This window comes from Xiphias gladius, chromosome 15 (genome assembly GCF_016859285.1).
Source record: "Xiphias gladius isolate SHS-SW01 ecotype Sanya breed wild chromosome 15, ASM1685928v1, whole genome shotgun sequence".
Taxonomy (NCBI): domain Eukaryota; kingdom Metazoa; phylum Chordata; class Actinopteri; order Istiophoriformes; family Xiphiidae; genus Xiphias; species Xiphias gladius.
This window is the reverse complement of record NC_053414.1, coordinates 32,703,181-32,727,054: the sequence shown is the minus strand read 5'-3', so window position 1 is coordinate 32,727,054 and position 23,874 is coordinate 32,703,181. Positions and strand designations below refer to the sequence as shown.

The following is a 23,874-nucleotide window of genomic DNA, read 5'->3' as shown; positions in this document are numbered from 1 at the left end:
ATACATGTAAAGACCCAGTTCAAGATATGGGTGCTGCATATTTTCTCCATTTCATGGCAAGTCCAGACTATCCAGGCTAATGCAGCCCATGAAGGTGGGTGGCCTGCATCCAGATGTGGATACTACACCCTTAAACTGAACTACAGGGGCTATGGTTAGAATACAAAAAGTGCTGTATATAAAATTCACAATAATATACAGTGAAAATGCATGTAAATCTGATTACTCAGACCCTCTGTGGAGATGGTGAGAGACACACTGTAATGAACATTTAACCACTTACGATACAGAACAGTGGCAGTAGCAATGACTACAGCTGTCAGGGTTACCAATGTTTGGCTTCCTCTCCTCTCCTGTTGTTTACAGTATTTAAAAGTTAAGTTTATATATTAAGCGAAAATTGTCTTGCCAAAGACTCCCAGATGCAATTTGCTCAAGATGTAAAAAAGCAGGGTAGGAGACGATCCTCACAGTGACTTAATGTGGACCAGTCACTTCACATGAAAGAAAGGTGTACATTTGTCTTAGCTAAATCTTATTCAAATACATCTGGATATGCAAGTTAAAATTGGTTATGGGAGGTAGGGAAAGCCGCTATAATGGCTGCCAAAATGTAACAGTTAGAAAGTAAAGTTAGAAGTTAGAGTTAGCTCTTAGCTGAAACCACCACTCCAGATTGATCCAGATCAGCCTGAAGCTCTTTAGATGTCTTGCGTGGTGTTTTTTCCACAATTCGCATCAACCTTCGCAGACTTCTCTCATTGAGTTTCTTCTTAGCACCATGCACTGGAAACAGTTTTATGACTGTGACACTTCTTGATAACATTACAAACTGTTGAAACAGGCTATGATAGCCCTGTAGCCTTCGATATTGTTATGTTTTTTGATAATAACATTTCTGGTGCTCTCAGCTCTCTTGTCTTCTCCATTGTGAAAAAGAAACTGGAAACAAAGAGCCCCTTTTTTACGCAGTAATACCATCATTCATTGGTTAACTCTGGTCATGTGAACACTGAAAATTAAGAAGAGGTGGGTATTATTTGTTTTTAATTCTGTTTGAGGAACTAATTTAAATTCATCAAAAGGGTGCCAATAATTGTGTCAAGCATATATTTTATGTCTGTATTTTTTTTTTCACTATATGAATGCTTTTTTTTTTGTTCTGGTTTTTTTTTACATTTTAGTAAATATTTGATTATAAAAATTGGTTAATTTGCATTTATTCTGTACTTAAAATTCAGAGGTGCCAATAATTTCAATGAGGGCTGTATACAGTTCAGGCTATAAGTATTTGGTTAGCTGCACATTTTTTGTACTTCAGGCTCTGAGCTTCAGCATATTCCATTTGAAATAAAATAATGACACAACATTAAAGTGCCAAGTCTCAGCTTTAAGTTGAGTAGGTTTACATCAATATAGAAAGAAATGTGTGGAGCCCTTTTAACACATAGTGCCAAAATTTTAGGCCAAAAGTTCAAAAGTAATTGAACAGGTGTTTAATATTTTGTGGAAAATCCTTTTCAGTCAATGACTGCCTGAAGTCTTTGAAACCTAAACATCAGATGCTTTGTATCTTCCCTGGTGAAGGCCTTCCACAGGGAAGACACAAGCCTTCACTGCTGCCAACTTCAGCTCTTGCTTGTTGTGGGTCTCTCAGCCTTTAGTCTGGGCTTCAGCTAGTGGAATGCAGCTCAGTCAGCTCAGCTCATTGAGATCAAGTGATTGGCCAATCAAGGATATTCTACCTCTTCAATCTGAAAAACTCTTTGGTTGCTTTGGCCACATGTTTATGATCGCTGTCATTATGCCAGTGTGCCAGTTACATTGGCAGCAGTACGTGCCTTAGCTACAACGGAACCACCTTTTTTCTCCACACTTTCCTCTTTCCACAATTTTGATAGAGGTTGATTTTCTCTTTCATCGGTCCATAGAGCTTTATTTCAGAAAACTGTTAACTGCAAACTTGCCCTTTCTGTTTTGAGACTTACAGGGGTATGCATCTTGTGGTGAATCCTCTGAGGTTCTGGTCATGAAATCTTCTCTTAATCGTTGACAAGGAAACATGTCCACCTACAACCTGGAGAGCATTCTTGACTTGCTCTGCAGTCATGAAGGGGTTTTTCTTCACCATGCAAATGATTTTTCGGTCATCCACATGACTTGTGCTCCTCAGTCTACCAGCTTGTTTGCCATTTTCTAGTTTTCCTGTGCGCAACTGTTTTATTAGAATGTAACCAACCATTAATTTTGGCAAACCAAGTACTTTTGATATTGCTCTGATAGATTTTGCTGTTTTGAGCCTCATTATTATCTTCTTCACTTGCATGTTCATGTCTTTACTCCTCATATTGACAGACAAGTCCACCTCAAACTTTTTTGCATGAACTAATGTTGAAAAGACACAGCTGCCCAAAAAACATTTGGCAGCCAAGTTCCCAATTACTTTTGAACCCTTACAAGTTGGGAACTATTTGTTTAAAGGGCTATATCTCCAACACAGTTCTTTCAATATTGATGTAAACCAACTCAAATTAAAGCAGAGATGTACCACTTTAACGTAGTATCCATTATTTTATTTCAAATCGAATGCGCTGAGGCGCAAACCTGAAGAACAAAAAATGTCACAAATACTTAGAGTCTGAACTGTATACAGTATAAAGAATTGATAATGCTTGATAATGCCAAGGAAAAAAAATATCACTGACTGGCTCACTTTTCCTCCTGAAACCATGATACTATACAAAAGTCAATATGTGTCCCTGTAGCCCTACAGCACTTAAACAATGTGCTGTTGAGTTTAGTCACTTTAAAAAAATTATTTACAGCATTATCTCAATCACAATAAATTAGATGAGTTAATAGTCATAATTTTCCACAATGGTACTCGGTCAGAATTATTACAAATCGTTTTACATTATTAGTCCTGCTGAAAGTCTTTAGCAGATGGAGCACTTGGCAAGCAGCATCAAAGATTTATGCTAGATATGTAACAACACCTGGAAACACTGTGACCTTGGCACTTTACTGTTTTTTTATCAGAAACAAAACAAACAGTGTCACAAATCATAAAAAAGTACCACTTGTAATCCCACATTTACCATTATGGAAATAAAATTAAAAAATGTCTGATAATCAAGCTCTGTTGAATGCTGAGCAACCACCCTCATCCCCTCTGACACACACACTCACACACAATGCTGTCAGAGTCCTTCAGCGGAAACAGCTTTTCCTCTAGAGCTGCATTCAGAAAACACTTGACAGGAACAGAAATTGGCAATTCATTCCTTTACTTGTTCTGTTTTTTTCCCTTTTTTATACAGCTCATTTTTTTATTGATCGCAATCACTTGTTCGCTGCACGTGTTCAAATTGCAGAGCAGGTTTTTTTCTGTTTTTCTTTTTTCTCCAACTGCGAGAAGAATGGCCTAATCAAGGAAAATTGGTTCTAATCTTCTCACTCTTAAATGAGAGATTTAGAGAGAGAAGCAGGGAGAACAATTTAAACAAAAATGAACACGGTAGACAGCTAACTATATTGAAGAGGGGATAACTGAGAGGCAGATAGACAATGCTAAGCAGTGATCCAGTGAGAAACCCAAGAGACACAGATGGGCAGACAGTGAGAAGGTTTGAGTTGAACCTACCAACTTGTTGAGCGGTCTACAAGGTGAATGGCACTGGTCTGCTGATAAGTTGTGTTATTCCCTTCTGTACTTCCAAAGCTAAGGACAGAAAAACAAGAAAATTAATGGAATCATAAACAATAACTGACCAGGCCCGGATATAAGCATAAACTCTAAAACTGCATTAACCAATTTCCTGTATGCTTCTGTGTATGCTCTGAATGATAATGCAAATTGTTACTTTCCTCCATTCTCCCAGCAACATTTCATGTGAACCAAATCTTGTTACCAAAAGCTAAGTGTGAGCAGAACAGACTTTTAAGGAAACATACTGCATGGTGTCAACAATAAATGTCAGAAATGGTCCAGACAGTTTGGTATACCTCTATGACAGACATTCTCACTCAACTACATCTGATCCTTAATGAAAAATTCTTGGTATATTTATCTTTGTTGTGTGTTTTCTTTGGCCTGTCTTGAAAAATGTTAATTTATTTTCATTCATTCTTTAAGGTGATGTTATTACCACAGATGTCACAATAGACAAGACAATAATAATTGCAACACTTAGGGCATTATTACAAGTCTTTTGGCCTGGCAAGGTACCCCATTGGTTGAATGAAGACAAACCAAACTCTTCTGTTTCAGTTAGATAAAAATTACCTTCATGGTTAAAAGAAACCAATGTTGACTATTGGTAGAAGACACGATGCAAACTGCAGTCAAAGTCATATGTCTGTGCTGAAACATACATTCCGACCTAGGAGTTTTCAGTGAGATGTGACAAAATGATACTACCTCTGCCTTTACTACATACGGTGCATTCAGAAAGTTTTCAGACCCTTTCACTATTTCACATTTTATTATGTTGCAGCCATGTGCTAAAATTATTTTAATTCATTTTTTTCCCTCATCGATCTACATTTAATACCTCATAATGACAAAGCAAAAAAAAGAATTTTGGAAAGTTTTAGGTATTCAGATCCTTTGCTCAGTACTTAATTGAAGCACCTTTGGCAGAGATTACAGCCTCAAAACTTCTTGAGTATGCTGTAAGTGTTCTTACAGAATGCTTAGGGTCATTGTCCTGTTGGAAGGTGAACCTTTGGCCTAGTCTGAGGTCTTTGGTGCTTTGGACCAGGTTTTGATTAAGGATAACTCTACTTTTCTCTGTTCAGCTTTCCCTCAACCCGAATCAGTCTCCCTGCCACTGAAAACACCCCCACAGCATGATGCTGCCAACACCATGCTTCACTGTTGGGATGGTATTGGTCAGGTGATGAGCTGTGCCTGGTTTTCTCCAGACAAGATATTTAGAATTGAAGCCAAACAGTTCAATCTCGGTTTCATCAGACAAGAGAATTTAGTTTCTCACAGTATTAGAGTCCTTTAGGTGTTCATGAGTCTGTCACTGAGGAAAGGCTTCTTTCTGGCCCCTTTGCCATAAAGCCCAGATCAATGAAGTGCTGCAGTGACAGTTGTCCTTCTGGAAGTTTCTCCCATCCCCACACAGGATCTCTTTAGTTTAGGTTCAGGTTCTGCTGGAGTTCAGACGCATGGAGGCCACTGTGCTCTTGGGAACCTTAAAGCAGAAATGTTGTTGTAGCCTTGACAAAATCCTGTCTCAGTATATCTATACACAGTACTGGTTGAAATTATTGGCAACCCTGCATTTTAAGTACATAATTTAGAATATCATCTGAAATAGATTAAATGAACCAATTTTGTGTAATCAAATACTTGAATAAAATGGTTACTTAGGAAAAATAAAAAAATAAAATAAAATACTTGCATAATAGTGAAATAATACAAACATAAAATGTACCTCAGACAAAATTATCAGCACCCTTTGCTAATATTTGGTTGTAGAACCATTGGCAACAATAACAGCCTCTAAACTTGTAGCCTTCTAGAAGCTGCTTGCACCTGTCTGCTGGTAGTTTCTGCCACTTTTCTAGTGCTATGCGTTCAAGCAATTTTAAGTTTCTAGTTTAAGTGGGTTTTTTTTGCAATGGCAGATTTAAACTGAGTACGAAGGTTCGCAATGGGATTTAGGCTAGGATTCATTGCTGGCCAGTTTAAAACTTTTTTTTTTAACCATTCTTTTGTACTGCTGGACGTGTTCTTTGGGTCATTGTCCTGCTAAAAGAACCAAAACCTTTTCCTCACACTTAGTTTTCTGACACTGGGCAACTCATTTGGCTTTAAAATGGTAATCTTCTGGTTTCATCATTCCTTTGATACATTAAATTCCTCCAGTACCAGAGGCAAAGCAGCCCCACAGCACGATAGATCCTCCACCATGTTTTACTGTAGGTAGGGGGATCTTTCCCTTACAGGCTTAATTTCATTGCCTGTTAACAAACTGGTGTACTGCATTCACAAAGAACTCTACTTTGGTTTCACCTGTCAATAGAATATTATCCTGGAAAGACTGTGGCTTATCTATGAAAGTTTTTGCAAACATTAGTCTTGTCTTTTTGTGCCATTCTTTCAATGTGGTGTCGTCCTTGGCCTTCGCCCATGGAGCCCTTGGTTTAGTGTGTAGTGTATGGTACAGGCTCAAACCACTACTCCAGATTGATCCAGATCAGCCTGAAGCTCTTTAGATGTCTTCCGTGTTTTTTTTATTTTCCACAATCTGCATCAACCTTCGCAGACTTCTCTCTTTGAGTTTCTTCTTAGAACCACGTCCTAGAAGCGTCTTAACAGTTTTATGTCCGTGAAACTTCTTGATAACATTACAAACTGTTGAGACAGGGAATTCAAGATCTTTGGCCAATGCCTTGTAGTCTCTGGAATTGTTAAGTTTTTTGATAATAGCATTTCTGATGCTCTCACACAGCTCTCTTGTCTTCACCATTCTGAAAAAGAAACTGAAAACAATCAGCCCCTTTTTACGCAGTAAAACCATCATTCATTGGTTAATTCAGGTCATGTGAACCCTGAAGATTAAGCACAGGTGAGTCTCATTAGTTTGTTTGAGGAACTAATTTAAATTCATCAAAAAGGTGCCAACAATTGTGTCAAGCGTACATTTTATGTCCGTATTTTCTTTTTCAATATATAAAAGCTGAATGTAGCATATATATACAGCATTCGGCCAAAACATTCAAACTGGTAACTGATTTTATGGTTGTGGCTGATCGCTGCATTTCAATGTGATAATTTTTAAGTCTTTTTTTGCTTTGTCATTATGAGGTATTGAGTGTGGACTGATGAGGGAAAAAATAAATTTAAATGATATTAGCAAAAGACTGCAATATAAGAAAAGGTTAACAAAGTGACTTCGTACGACAACGTACGAGATTTTAACAACCACCTTTCAAGCCTCCCCCGGTTGAGTATTTGATTCAAAGACACATCAAAGGGACACTATTTTGAAATTGTAACAGACGATGAGAAGATACAATGGAGTAGGATTCTGGCTGTGATTCTTTTGGTGAAGTTTCAAATGTAGCTGGACAGGAAAAAAAACCAACATAATTCTCTCTTGATACTGAGCACTAACAGTTACAGGGAGTCACACAAACAGGATCTTTCAGGGGAGTGAACAGTGTAACGAGAGTATTACCTTAATCACAGGAATACCACTGTACAGTGGAACTAGTGCAAATAGCAAGTACAGTATTGCTTAATTGACAGACTTTTAAAAATAATTTAGTTTACCAGAAAAATGCATTAATACTGAACAGAAAAAAAATGTGTTTGAAATGTGGTTGAAATGTGTCCTAAGGAAAAAAATCCATGAGGTCATTTAACTTTTTCATTAATTTCTGTGGTGTATGTGTCTGAGAGCACTTGTCTATGACAAGCTTAAATACATGAGTAGATGGAGATTGTGTCCACCTCTAAACTTTGACGTGCCATAAGATTGTATTTGATGTCAACCACATCGGACATCAAAAGTGTTTATGCAAGATACCATCGGCTACTTCTGAAGACAGAGTGATAAAGCTGGCCCTCATCAAGTTGGGGGAGATATGATATCATTTAAAAACATTCGTAGTGTTGGACTTGGCTGTACGCATGAAAAGTGCCAGCTGGTCAATTACGGCATTAAGTGGGTATGACGGATTATTGGTTTCTGAAAGAAACCAATAATGAAAGAAACCAATAATATTGGCGGTTTGTGGAGCGATCTGACCATCTGGCAAACAGTTTGGATGGAGTATGAGCCCACTTTAGTGTAGTGCTGTGTAGACCAACAAGAGAAAGTGTAGCTAACAGGAGAGAAAGACACAGAACAACATAAAACAAATAATCTGAGCGAGAGAGATAATGTTTTTTATGGTGATCAAATAAAAACTCAAAAGCAAAGTCGAAACACTTGCATGTAGTAGAACACACACACACACACACACACACACACACACACACACACACACACACACACACACACCCTTCTATATCTCTCCCCTTCTTTCTCACTAATCAGTAGAAGAGCTTTTAGAGTTTAGAGAAGGATTTGTATTTACTCACTAGCGAATATTAACCATCAACTCTACTCCATGATGAATAAACAACTATTTATCCCATATCCACTCTTCACAGAGCAGCAGGGCACTCCCACCCCAATGAAAGCGATTTTGAAATAAATTCTGAATACATTTAACTTGTATATAACAGGACATGCAGGGTTCAATTCTGAGTATTTTGAAAATAAATTGGATGGGTATTTCTATATTAAAAGATTATGGAAAAAACAGAGTTCTTAGACTGCAATGAGACCAACAGCTAGACCATGGTCACTAGAAACGACAAATATTTGATTATGATGATTATGTTTGAAAAAGACCTCAAGTTGTCGATATAATGGTCATCAGACTAGTCCTAGTCTTGACCTGCAGCATTTCTTATATGGCTGGAGTTGAACGTCATAACATTAACAGAAAGGTACAGTTAAATATAAATTTTAGAGAGAGAGATAGTACGTGTGCTCTGATTTTGGATGCGATAAATATAATTTCTTATATGGAAGGAAATAGACTATAATCACTGTAATAAATGATGAAATATTGTAAACTACACCATTTTAACTTGCAGAGGTGGTGTTCATAACATTAGATTGACCTATTTTTAAAGGTGTATATACACTGCACGTTACGTCCACTGGCAGTGTGAGGCAAAAGACAAGAAAAAAATCTGAAAATCACAATCATTATCAGAGTTTTTAATTTTCAGTCATGCCAAACCAGCAAAAAAAAATAAAATTAAAACTTACACGCATACCACATGTGAGCATATCAAGCTGTGAGCATAAACAGTCATTCATCTGCAAGGTAAGTTGATGCAGATGCAGATAAATGAAAAAAAAACAAAACTTTTTTATATTATTATTTGCATCTCACAGCTGTTCTCCAGCAATGCTGTCACAACAATAAGAAGCTTTATCCTTAACAGATCTATCAAGACTGGACAGAGTCTTACTGTGATATACACTGTAATATACAGCAACAGATTGGGACTGTCCCAGCATCCACTGTGTCAAAAGGCAGACAACCCTAGATAGATTTCCACTCAGTCTCAGGACTCACACACACAAGTAAACACATTCACACCTACCGTTTCCAGTTCACCATTAACTGAGAGTTTTTGGCCTGTTATACAACTTATGATAAATCTTATCACCGCACCACACATGATGATGCATACGCACATGAGTATGCAAACATATATTGCTAAAACAGTGAATTATCATAAGTCAATTATCAAGACACAGATAAAGATATTAAGATACAGTATGCTTTCATTTTCCCCACGGAGAACGCTGTTTGTTATAATAGGAAAAATATTTAACTGATTTGTGACTTTTTAGTCACATCTTTGTGACCATTTTCACAAAAACAATAGAGATTCATTGATAATGAAAATGACAGAGAAGATGAGGAGAGGAAAGGAGCATTTTGCACTGTTGCAGTGGTGACACACATCATCATGTCACCTCTCCACTCTTTTTTACATATGAAACCTGCATCCCCTTACAGTTTGCCTGCACTGCATCCAAAATGTAAGTCCATCTGTCTATTAACTGAGCTAACATTTTTGCTTACATCATTACTTCACAATCTAACAGCAGTTTTGTGCTCCATGTCAACCAAGTCAAGTTTTCCAGTTCATATACAATATATATAGGTCCAATATACAGCTCTGGAAAAAATTAAGGGACCACTGCAAATTTTTCTGAAATCAGCATCTCTACATGTATAACAGCCATTCCATTCCATAGTCTGTTTAATTCCAACACAAGTACATCTCATTCTACTTAATGCGGTACTGATTAGGTGATCACCTGAACCAAATCTTATTGAGTGAGGAAAAGTATAAAAACCACTGCTGGCAATTCTGGCTTTACTGGCAGAGGGATACAGTGAGCGTCAGGTTTCTTCCATCCTTAAAATTTCTAAGATGGCGGTTCATAAGAACAAGGTCAAGCAGCAGACATTGGGGACAACAAAGCTATAGACCGGCAGAGGGCGAAAACGACTCTGCACTGACCGGAATGACCATCAACTCGTTCGAATGTCACTCAGCAACCTTAGGATGACATCAAGTGACCTACAAAAAGAATGGCAAACGGCAGCTGGGGTGAAGTGCATGGCGAGAACAGTTTGAAACAGGCTCCTAGGGGCAGGGCTCAAGTCGTGTACAGCTACAAAAAAGCCCTTCATCAATGAGAAGCAAAGAAGAGCCAGGCTGAGGTTTGCAAAAGACCATAAGGACTGGACCATAGAGGACTGGAGTAAGGTCATCTTCTCTGATGACTCCAATTTTCAGCTTTGCCCAACACCTGGTCGTCTAATGGTTAGATGGAGACCTGGAGAGCCCTAAAGCCACATTGTCTCGCACCCACTTTGAAATTTGATGGAGGATCGGTGATGATCTGGGGGTGCTTCAGCAAAGCTGGAATCGGGCAGATGCGTCTTTGCGAAGGACGCATGAATCAAGCCATGTACAAGGTTATCCTGGAAGAAAACTTGCTTCCTTCTGCTCTGACAATGTTCCCCAACTCTGAGGATTGGTTTTTCCAGCAGGACAATGCTCCATTCAACACAACTAGGTCAATCAAGGTGGGGATGAAGGACCACCAGATCAAGACCCTGTCATAGCCAGCCCAAACTCCAGACCTGAACCCCATTGAAAACCTCTGGAATGTGATCAAGAGGAAGATGGATGGTCACAACCCATCAAACAAAGCCTTGAATTTTTGCACCAAGAGTGGAATAAAGTCACCCAACAGCAATGTGAAAGACTGGTGGAGAGCATGCCAAGACGCATGAAAGCTGTGATTGAAAATCAGGGTTATTCCACCAAATATTGATTTCTGAGCTGTTCCTTAGTTAAAACACTAGTATTGTGTTGTTTAAAAATTAATATGAACTTGTTTTCTTTGCATTGTTTGAGGTCTGAAAAAACTGCATCTTTTTTGTTATTTTGACCATTTGTCATTTTCTGCAAATAAATGCTCTAAAACACAATATTTTTATTTGGAATTTGGGAGAAATGTTGTCAGTAGTTTATAGAATAAAACAAAAAGGTTCATTTTACTCAAAGACATACCTATAAATAGTAAAATCAGAGAAACTGATAATTTTGCAGTGGTCTCTTAATTTTTTCTGGAGCTGTATATAATCAATTCCATTTTAGGTAAATTAATGCTTCCGCATACAATGACATGTTAGATTAAACTGTGTTTCCAACTTGGTTGGTGTGGAAGAACTTGCTTGCCTTGTACAGAGCCCTGACCTTAATCCTATCCACACATTTGGGATGAATTGGAATGCCGACTGCGAATTAGCCCTTATTGCCTGACATTAGTGGCTGACCTCACTAATGCTCTGCAAATCCCTGCCAGCCAGGTTCCAAATTCTGGTGGAAAGCCTGACACCAGGAGAGTGAAGGCCGTTATAGCAGCAGATTAATGGCCATGACTTTTGAATGACAATAATCATAAATAGCTGCAATGTTAAGGTGTCCACATACCAATACATAGTGATGATCCATTGCTAGGCTCCAGAACTATATGGGCAATTCCATGCCAAGTCACCCACAATTCAGAACTTTTCCCAGTTCATGTCATGGATTTTCTTGAAAAAAATTCATGTGAAAATTTCTATTAAATTCATGGGACCTTGCAAAATCCTATAGCTCTACTCCAAATACTTTTAGTTATTAATTTTTTCTTAAGTTTGGCCCTCGGAGCAATTCTTTGTATGTGTATTCTAAGCTTCACCCATCGTTTAATGTCCACTGGATCGCGTTGGAATTTTTACTGAACATCCAAGAAACCCTAAGGCTAATTTACAACATGTATTTGAGTGAATAACCATTGCTGAATGTTTTACAGTCATCAACTTAATAACAAATTACTAATGATAAATTAACACAAAATAATATCTCACCTAGTTAGTACTGTATTATTAATATAATTCTATCCCATCTAGAAGTTATTTGGTCCTGCATAGTGCCACAGCTCCTGCTATATCTTCGGAACTGAAGGCTAACTTTTTAAGATATTCTGACTGTATATTTTCCCAAAAAGGATTATTTTATGGGAAAGTGATAATATTCACTGCAGATGAATAAAAAAATGAATTATGTTATGTTATTACTCCTTCGTCAAATTTTCGATACTTTTCCCTGGCTGTAATATTACATTGAGTTCTTTTATTTCATAGGTAGGTATTTCTACTAGGTTTTCTATCTCTGTGTGATACATATTGAGCATGTTTTTCTTTGTAAGTTACAGCTTTCACATGATTTAAAAAAAAAAAAATCCATGACATGAACTGGAAAGACCTAGGTGAGCTGGTATGGAATGACCCTTATACTATAGTGTGGTATATACTGCATAGCTTGATATAATGTTTGAAAAATTCATCAAACCTCATGTGACATTTGACAATTTTGTTTAAGAGAGTAAAATAATTTTTATGTTACAGCCAGCACTCAAAAGTAGTCAAATTTTTCAAGTGTTCACTTGTGTGAAGATTTATCCTATTATCACTTGAAATTCAGCATCAATTGTCAAATAGTCCAGTTTTAGAAAATTTCAACCACAACTTACCCAAATTCAAGTGTCTACATGTAGAACCAGAACAACTTAACAACAAAGAAGTCAGTGAATGTGTCTGTTTATCCATCTCAGTTATTATATGTTTATTTGCCTATACATCTCACTGTACATAAGTCCATTCATCTGATTCTCTGTGTTCTGTATCTCTCTTAGCTAGAGGTCTTTTTAATATGCCAGGGAAGCAGGATAACATTCTGCTCGTAGGAGGGCTGGCTGAGCCGTGCTGTTCCTTTTCCATATTTATGACTGAGAGGTGTGCAAGGAATTGCTTGCAGACCCCTTCCCACTTTATCTCCTCTTCATCTTCCAACTATTTATCTATCCATCTGTCCATCCTTCCATAGTACCTGCTGATCAGAGGGCTTTTCCACGACCAGTGTTTCATTTTCAAACAGTATCCCACTATTATGTCTTTCATAACCTGACAGTTCAGTATGTATCTAGCATCAACAGCAATCTATCCAAGTGACGTTTTCCCTGCTGTAGGCAGTACATCATTTTGTTTTGTTGTTGCTAAGTGATAGCTGTTGTGACTTTTGTAGGAACCTGTTGTTTATGCTTTGTTTCTGCTCTTACTCAAGTTGCAACAAAACACAACATGACAGACATTATATGTGGCAGGATAATAGATAATAATGAACAAATCTTAATAAATGACGCATTAATAATGAACATATAACAGAGAAGTCGGAATCAAACAGATGAATGAAGCTGATATTTGAATGACAACATGAACTGATTACTTAGTTTGGCTAAAGTGAAATAAAGTGTGAAATTCAGAGTTATCAGAGAACGGCAGAATGCACGGGGAAAATCTACTTCTGTAGGACTTAAAATTAAGAATGCATAGGACTTTCCAACACCAACTTTGATCACAGACAACAGACTTTGTTGCTCTATATACTACATCACTTGTCTTCCTTCTTTTTCTCCCATCATAATTACTACGGCTTCTAGAGTTCACCTAACAATAAAATGTAACTATGGGTCGTAATAAACTGCTTACATAGATGACCTATGGGCTCTATATGGTATGTTAAACTTTAAATATGAATCTTATATTTCACACCAATCTGTGAAAACCTGGCCAAATCAAGTGGAACACTGAGGTCTTCCCATAAATGTCACCACTTATGATATGGTTTGTGAATATTTGATATTTAATGAATATTTGGTGGTAAAGCAGTCACAGATCAGCCACAACATTAAAACCAGTTGCTGGTTTTAATGTTTAATGTTGGATGGCTGAGTCAACAAAGCATGTGACTTTGACACAGGAAACCACAATTCATGTCCTGTCTTGTACCAATGGAGCATTCTTTTTTTCTTTTAAAGAAAACCCTGATATCCTAACCTTAACCATGACCACAATCTTCCCCTAGCCGTAACCAAGTACTTTCAGTTGCCTAAAGTTAATCAGAACTTAACCATAGAGGTGGCAATTTGTTTGAAATAGTAGTATGGGTTGTTTTGGAAGACACTGAGGAGTGAACTACTGTATTTTTTTTTTTTTTTTTTTTTTATATATGAGGACTTGAAAATGATCTAGCTTGCTGTACTGTCAGTTCTATTCAGTTTCTGAGTAGTTTTTCAATACTTGCAATACAGTGCATGCCCAAAGTAATATTGTAAATACTGTGTTTTAAAAGTGATATGTATGCCTGGTGGGAATGTAATGTTAAAATATTGTAGCTTTACTAAATACATTTTTGGGGGCATTAATTCAGTGAGCAGGCTTTTTATCTAGGTTTCTTATTTGTGTTTCATGGTGACTAGGATCTTTTGTTTATTCTCATTTATATTGTAAATGAGGTCTCTACCTCAATAAAATGAACATGGTAATGAAAAAGTTTGGTTTTCTCTCCTGATTAGCTTGAGGGTTAATGATCAATCAAAGGAGAAGTAAAACAAACAAGAACCCACCCTATAAATAATCAAAGCTACTTATGGCTATGAAAAGCAAAACGCATTGTTTACATAATATGGAGGTTAAGATGAAACACATCATCTTCTTAATCAAAGACAACAGATAATACAACAAATAGCCTGAATACAATTATAATGATACCATTCAACCCTTTGAAGGCCATCGTCCCTTATATTTGAAATCAGCTCGCTAGACTTTGTTGCATTCAGACTCACATAGTATATGAGATTTTAAAAACTGCGTGCTGAAAAATAAAATCAGGTAGGGGTGGTGTACTGACAGAAAAAAGCCCATGTTTAGAGTAAAACCGGCTTTGGGAGGAGGAAGGTCTTGTGTGTAGTGAAGTCTAAAATGATGGCCTTTAAGTCTGCATTTGAAAATCGTGTGTCTCTGAAGTTATGACTGAGGTGACAAGTTCATTCGACCAGAACGACAGTCAGAAAATGAAGTGACAAGCACCTACTAGCAGCTGAGCATAGGGTGAACCCCGGAGCATATCTCTGGAGACCATATTTAACACCAGAAGAATCGAGGTTTGTAGACAAGTCCGGTGGCAACATGTTCAAGGAGCTGTAAATTCAGGACAAATATTAAAGGATATCTGTGGAGTTTTGGACACCAATAATTCAAAGGAGCAATGTTTTTAGGTGTGGTTTCCAATTTTGTTTACACTAATATATGCACACAGGGACGCACATGTATGCACAGTCACATGACACGATAAACATTCTAGCCAATGGTTCAGTACTCTACGCTTACTCTTTTCCCCAAGTAGCACATAAGAGCACATAAAGAACTTTAGGGGCGTAATTAAATTTGATCAAATAATGTGTTTTTCCTTAATAAAGGGATAAAAGGAGACATTTACAAGCAAAATTATTTAATTTATTTGAATACAAAAAGTACACTAAGTTTTATTATTTCTACTTCAAACTGTACTTATTAGCAAGGATCAAGTTTGGGGTATGGGTCTTTCAAAATTGGGTATCTGCCAATACGGAGTCCTATTTGACACTTATACTTACATTATTTAGATGTTGATTAAATAGCATATGTATCTGACACATTGAAATAACACAGCTTCAGTCTACTTAATCTCACATACCTTATTTTTAATGAGCTTCTTGATCCAAAAACTCAAATGTCAGGGTAAAAAAATATAAAGTCTATTAGCTTAAAGTATTGATATGATATGAATGAAAGTTCATTTGGAAGAATGCTAGCCCTGACACTGATGTAATGAGATCCCCTAGAAAAAAAGACATCACTCTGTTGGATTTGCTGGGAAGAAACACTCAGTTAACCCTTGGTTGTACAGTGGTCGACAACAGTCAAGTTTAAATTAGGCCTGTCATCGAGTTACTGACAGAATTAATATTAACTAGTGACAGCTGATATGACATATTGCCTACGACGTTTGTCATTTTAACCAGCGACAGCAGTGCTCAACACAGGCTAAAAATTAAACATAGCAGCTGAATCTTATCTACACTGCTTTGCTAATGATCACAGCATAGTGAAACTCACTGCTTCCCCCATTGGGGCAGCATTGGTACAGCACACTGACAGCGTCATCGTCATGGTCATTGTTAGAGGTTGCTTGGCCTTAATTTGGTAATACCGTTTATTCGCACAGATGTTCCTCAATACATTTTACAGTGTACACACATCTATTTTTAGTCGTGACTGTTGAGCACTGTGGTTTAACGCTGTTCCAGTGATCAACAGGTGACGTGTAAAGAAACACAATAATGCACCCACAAGGGCAGTGAAGGAGATGACTGAAAGCTAGTAAACACAGATATAAATAGTTCAGGGCTCAAAATTCAGCTGTGCAAAAGCTACAGTATATGAGGAAGGAAACATTCAAAACTTTTGCTAGATCTCAAGGATACACACAATGCATTTTGGTGAGTAAAACTGAATGAAGACGGAAAACTTGTTTGTTTTCAAGGAAACTCCACAGGAAAGTGTTTGGCAAATATGTAGCTGTTACTCTGGTTGATGTACATGCAGTGATGAGACAGACGACAACTTTGAAGGTGAGACTAAGTCTAAGACTGAAATGATGAGAAGACATACACTGGGATAAGTCTGATTGGCATTTTACTAATACCAATAGTGAAACAGTGTTGCAGCAGGAAAAGTAAAAATATACAACAGGTGGAAAATAAAAGCAACATAGCATCCATGTAACCAGTGGACATAATTAAATCAAAAAGTAAATAAACCAGTGTAACTTATGCTGGTACTGATGTTTTCAAGGAGAAATCCAGGTAAAACAATTAAACAACAAAACAGCTGTTACAAAAAAAGCTGTCAGCAATTTAACTGGACTGGGCCCTTGCTGACAATGTCATGTCACATCAATACAACTCCAGTGCAATACTTTGAAGTTTGATTGCAGAATATTTTTTCCGTTGGTGTCAGTTTCTTAGATCCCAGAGCGAGGACTTATTTTAAGAAACTCCTTTTTGGACTCATTTTCTGAAGATAATGCACTGAAACATGCTTGATGAGGAAAATCTGCTCCTCCCATGTTGCTGTCCATCAGGGGAATGCTAGCATCCACTTTGTACACTGTACTTTGCATCCACGTATGTTGTTATTCTGAGTTATACTTTGTTCTGAATCAACAATTCTTCAGGCTGCTACAAAGAATAAAGCATAGTGAACTGTATAATCAGTGAGAAATAATTTGTATGCACATGTGCAATCAGCGCACACACTGACAGAGATACGTAGTGAAAGGTTGAGGCAGTACACTGGTTGAAATTTGAGCAAATCTCTTAACAGATTAAAATTTTTAATATTACTAGAGAGATATAGACAGACACAATAAATGGTCCAAGAAACACGAAGAAATAGAAATAAAAAGCATAAAAGATGCCTAAAATAAAAATTGATGTTACAGTTATTTTGATGTCTTTCATTTAACAGCTCTGCAGCATTCACTACCTTTGTGAAGCTTTGTGAATGATTATTTTCTGTTTAGGGAAGGATGTTTTTGCTGTATTTTGTATTTTTATCTTGCAATATTTTGTAATATGAATTTGATACTGGATCTGCCTCAGATACTGCAAATACTGAAAATATGATGAATCATTAACATTTTATTGACTGTACATTATATTGCACCTGCTGCTCTGATTGGCCATGAGATATGCAGTTTAATGTTTGTCTACCTGCTGCTTACATTCAATCTTTTTTTTAAATGTATTTTTTTATTTATTGGTGGTAAAGAAAAGGATAAAGTAACACACTAAGAAGAATGCTGGGCCGCTTGTTACTGGGAACAAAGACAAACTGAGTAGACAGAAGGGAGAACAGGGACTAAATACACTAGGAGAGGGGAGACAATGAGACACAGGTGCAAAACATTAGGGGGGGGGGGCAGACAATCATAATGGCGGGAAACACACAAGGGCCGGAAGTGAGGATGTGGCACAAAATAAAACAGAAAATGTAAGTACTAATGAGTTAAGAAAAATATGATATAGGAAGCTGAGCTGGACATGACAGATATCTGTTATTTATTTACTCTGTTCAATCAGAGTAAATCCAGCCAAGCAAAGCCTGTAGAGACTTACCCAAGGAGACTGGAAGATGAAATGGCTGCCAAATGTCTTGTAGACAGATTTAATTTATTAAAGTTTAATTAACATGCAAAAATTTCTATAAACATGTTTTCACTTTGTCATTATTGGTTATCGAGTGTGGACTTGTGGTAGGTCTGAATACTTTCTGAAGTCACTATATATACATATAGAATTACTGCACACAGTCCACACACTGACTCACATACACTCAAGAGAGGTGACTGTGTGATGGTCTCAAAGCAACTGCTGCAGATGACCTCACATGTCCCTTGATGTTGTCATGGCCGCGTTAGCCTTGGCCGTGTACGCACAACCCCACACTGTTCCATTACTGAGTAATTTATGTAATTTATTTATGAAACCATTGGTTTACAGGGTCACTGCATGTGTGTATGAGAGATAGTTGTTGAAATGTTGAGTTTTTGTCTCTCAACATGACAGAAAGTGTGTTACATGCAAGTATGATAGCCTACTGTATGTTTTCAAAGACTGTGCATACTCCTGTTGTTAGATGTGTAAAGCTGTGCACAATCAGGCAAAGGCTTACAGCCAATTAAAAAGCTGAAACTAGGCTGAGATTCCTCTGGGATGGATTCCTGGAGAGGTAGGTAGATAGGTAAGGGGAGAGAGAGTTGAGTATTGAAATAAAATAATTTCTATCTTTGTAATTTATGCTCTCAGGAGACTTAACCTGATCGGGACTGTTCATTCCTGGCAAGAATATTAATCCTGAGAAGTTAGAAACTTAATAAATAATCAGTTTTAGACTGTTCGCAAGTAAGACTTCATTCAAGGTCATTGTTCATCTTTGATAATGATAGATATGTTGATGGAGAGATGTTTACTGTAAAATGTCGTTGTCAAAGAAAGTCATTAATCTGGATGAATATTTCACATATTTTTTTCAGATGATATTTTTATCATGCTGGCTCAAAGGCTTTCCACCATGACAAGAATACAGCTCTGGAAGAAACCAATTACCAACCAACCATTTTACTTATAATACACAGGAGAAACATTTTGATTAATGGGAAATATTTTAACTTAATTGTGGCTCAGAAGAAATGGAGGTTCTGTCATAGCACATATACATTACAGTAGATATTATATACATGACATGAAGCAGCACATAGTCTCTATGGGAGGTATAGTCACTAGGTTCCTGGGCATTATAGTAATTATGTACTACATAAATAAAAAGAATTAAAACAGGATGTTGTAATAACACATTCATAAATAATTGCTGATCTGACTTTTCAACAGATTTTGCAGCTTTGGTTTCACTTCAGCATTAAATACATTGAAGTAGAGGATATGGCCATTAGTAGAGTGCTGATTAAAGCAATGATATATCATAGACCATAAAATGTGACTTGGAAATCTACCTGAGATGTGTGTGTTGGTGAGTATGTGTTCGATAATCTTTGTCACTGTCTTTCGCTCCCTGTCACTATCTGAGGCGCCTGCAGTCTGAAGGAAAGCATCTGGTTTCATCATCTGGACACACACATATTCACACACACAAAGACTGGAAGTGTTTTTTATTGAGTCAGTGAGAGGACACCAAGAAGGTTATCTGTGATCAGAGCCTGCAGTTATGTTACACATGTACATATACACACACATGCACACAATACAGAGACATACAAAGACAGTAGCACAATTTTAAGGATTCAGTCTCTCTCTCTCAGTCTCACTCTCTCCCTCACATGCAGACCAGTCACACTTTGTTTCTCTCTGCCTTTTTTCCTTCTATGTTCACCCACACGGGGCATGAAAGAGGAATACATATGTAGCATCAGCAAATCAGCAACCTCTAGCACCTGATAATCCAGCCAGATGCTTCATTGCCTTCTGTTTCATTGCATGACCTTATCTATGTGATGATACAGTCATAGTGTTCCTTAAAGAGATGCTGATTGTTTCACCCTTTACAAATAAACTCTTAGATACTCACAACTCATTGTTCATGTGAGAATCGGTTCCTTTGTGTAAAATATGTCCAATTATGTTAATATAGTAGTAAAGGTTTGCATCATGATGATACATGGGTGTAATATTGATCTTTTATTAAAACCAAATCTGGTCCATGGCTCCAGACTATAACATATCATCAAGGGATGATAAAAAAAAATAATGTTTGGGAGTGCATAAAAAAATAAAAAAAGTTTTAAGAGTCTCTGAGGGACCATAATGATCTGTGCTTTAACTAAGCATTCACTGACTGTTCAGGAGATAAAGTAATTGGCTGTTTAATACAAGCATTGTCTAAAGACAATGGGAATTCTATGAATTTTGTTAAATTTGACTGAACAGAAATGTTGTCTCTGTCATGATGCAGTTTCCAGCTACTGTTTTTAATCTTTTGGCTGAATGGTGTATATATACAGTATAAATATACAAATATACATACTGTATACAGTATGTATCTTCATCTTTATACAGCTTGATTTCAGCAAGGATTTTAAAATGTACTGTGTAAATGAAGAAAGTTTCTTTAATACTGACATAAGGTGGGAGGACGTGTACTACTTCTGCTACTGTATACTCACTGTGCATATGACTACTACAGTTTTACAGCCGCTTGTATGTGTGTAATGTTAACTGTGTATGCATGTGGGTGCATACATGAATGTTTGTGTATCTGTGTGTGTGACCCTCCCTGCTGGAAACCGCAGGGACCAATGACAGGCGCTCTTGGAGCAATTTGAGCCTATAAAGATGTACTAGAGGGAAGATGAGAGCTAATTAGAGCAGCAGAGGAGCATGCAGACTATTCAGCTGAACAGGGACAGATCTAAATATCCGCACTGGATCTGTGATTTATTTATTATGGCTTGGGACCCAAAGTGTTGGTGCCCTGCTTTTGGTGGTTTCCAACCTGACAAGCCCATTAATATGGTTCAATGAGCATCAAGTCCCAGGATGCAGCTGAAAGTATCTAGCAGAAGATTTTTTTTCATTGTTAATATGCATTGATATTACTGGAACAATGAATTGAGGTATAAAGGCTTAACTTGCTGTACTATCACTATAGCTCTGTTTGTATGTGAAAGGTGTTGGTGTAGGCCGCAACTTAACTTAAGCCTGGCAAAAGATCAGAAGCTACACAAATACACTTGGCACTGAATGGCATATTAATGGAGGTTTGAGTTTCAGTTAAGTGAGTACAAGTCAGATTAGGTGATGATTTGTTCAACTTTGTCTTTTGCTGAATGTTAAAAACTAAAGAATAAATACAAATGTTGCTGGTAGTACTTACATAATCAATTTTAATAGACCCAACTGTAAAAAATGTGCATACTATTCAATCAAATGTCCAAGTTTCGAAAACTGGGCCTGGGAAAACTCAGCATACAGAGGCAAAGAAAAGTAAGTGAAACCTTTGGAATTACCTGTCTTTATTTTTAAATCTCTCTTTAAATATAGACAGATCTCCATCTAAGTTACAATTATGAACATTAAAAAATCAAGTTGAACTAATAACACTCAAATTATTGTATTATCCTTGTCCATATTAAATGCATGATTTAAACAATTACAGTGTAGGTTGAAAAAGTGTGTGAACCCCTCGGCTAATGACAGCTAATAAACAAAAGCAAATTTGAGAAAGGAGTTCACATGTACATCACTGTGTACCTGAAGTTTGCCAAAGAGCAGCTTGATACTCTACAATGCTAATGGGAAAATGTTTTGTAGACTGATTCAACTACGGTTGAATTGTTTGGGAAGAACACGCAGCACTACTCATTGTATGAAATAAGAAGGGCTATGTATACCAACATGAAAACATCATCCCAAAGGTATGGCGGAGGGGATCTTGATTTGGGGCTGCTTTGCTGTCTCCTGGCTTGGACAGCTCGCCATCATCGAGGGGAAAATTAGCTCCCAAGTTAATAAAGTTATCTTACAGGATAATGTCAGTGTAACTGTCTGCCAGCTGAAGCTCGGTAGACGTTGGGTGCTACAGCAGGACAATGACCCTAAACATCGAAGTAAATCTACTACATAATGTCTTCAAACAAAGAAAATCCACCTCTTGGAGCCGCCCGTCAGAGCCCAGACTTTAACCCAGTAGAGATGTAATATGGTCAAATAGTCATTTTTGCTAAGGAAGGTTCCTAACTGAGTGAAATGACCCAGAAGTATCTAAGTGGCAGCTATAATATAAGATGGTCGAGTTCTCTAAATGCTAAGGAAAGGAGCTTCAATGGTTCCTATCTTATTTACTTTAGCATAGGATAATATGGACTTTCCTTTAAAAAAAGGACATGAGATAATGCTGTCCCTCAGTTCCTTGTAGCAGCAGTATTTAAAGTGACACACCATTTGGCTGTTCACAAAACACAAACAATCATGACCAACAAAGAATGCAGATCATCATGTAAGTTACCATTACTTATTAACTTTAGACGATGTTATACCCACAGGCAAACTATGAATGTTATGCTGCTGTTATAAAATTATCAAAGTGAAGTTGATGTTGTAACCTGACCACCCAGTCTGTCTTCCTCTGTTACTTGTCTTTTTCTCACCATTCTGACAACAACATACAGTACTACTTCCTGCAGAACAGTATTGTCCTAATAATGCATCAGATGGTGTAGTAACACAGTATGTTCCAACACGGCCTTTGTACAAAGAGTTTGTAATCAACAAAAGTTGGGACACCTGTAGGAGTTGTTTGCATTAACTTTAAGGCTTCATTTACTTCCAATGCAGCAGGAAAAATGTAAATTAACCAATTTCTTACTCCCTGAAAAGGCCAGTTTTTCCATGAAATTTACATGATATTTCAGTTCTTGGTGCACTAAACCTTTTTTTTTACCTTGGGCAGTTTACTGCTTACCTTTGAAACAAGGTTTAATGTTATTTACTGGAATTAAACTACTTAAATTTCAATAAAGACTGGGAAAAAATGGGCTGTTTTAAAACTTGACATAGATTGAAATGTTTGATAGTTGTTAATGATTTGATTAGCATTAATTAGAATTTTGTCACTTTTAGGCCAACATGTGAAATACATTATTTTCCATATCACAGGACAGTTAAAGACACGTAGCTTTAGCTGTGTTTCAATCTCTCTCTGAATCTCTCCATTTCCCCTATTTTCTAATAACATTCCTTTTTTACCTCTTTCTACTTCGCCATTACTGTAAGATTGACTGAAGAATTTGGTTTGCTATCTCCCTTTTCCTTTTCCCGTTAGCTATGTGCTAACACAGAAACAACTATGTAGTGACTGTGTGTGTATCTGTGTGTAATAACTGTATTGTGCAGTGTGCACTTTTCCCATAGCAACCAAGGTTAAGAACTACACAACAGAATCTACACAACAAAAGACATCATGTTGAAGCACTGACCTAGTATGTCCTGCAGCATGGACATAGATATGTTTTTCAAAAATCTGTGAGCAAGCCTTAGATGTTCAAACTCATCTCAAAAGGCAAAATTTGATCCCACATAACGTTATATAGAAAATCACAATCACACACACATCATCAATTACACACTCATCAATTACATTTGTCTCCTAATTAGCAAATAAAGTATAGAATTACATCAACAACATGCTAACAAGACCTTTCTAATAACTAGCTGGATTCTCATCCACATAGGGCTTTGATCGCTGTAGTCTTAGAGGGCCAAG

At 37.1% G+C, this 23,874-nt stretch overlaps 1 protein-coding gene across 2 annotated transcripts in view; it reads right to left on the bottom strand.

Moving 5' to 3' along the window:
• The window catches only part of LOC120799857 (teneurin-3), a 106,427-nt gene that overhangs the window by 48,946 nt on the left and 33,607 nt on the right, over positions 1-23,874 (bottom strand). For both annotated transcript variants that reach the window (XR_005708901.1, XM_040145303.1), the window contains one exon: positions 3,644-3,721. Coding sequence is in view for 1 of the 2 variants with exons in the window: in XM_040145303.1 (XP_040001237.1) it covers positions 3,644-3,721 (78 nt within the window). In the remaining variant the exon portion in view is untranslated. The remainder of the gene's footprint in view (positions 1-3,643; positions 3,722-23,874) is intronic.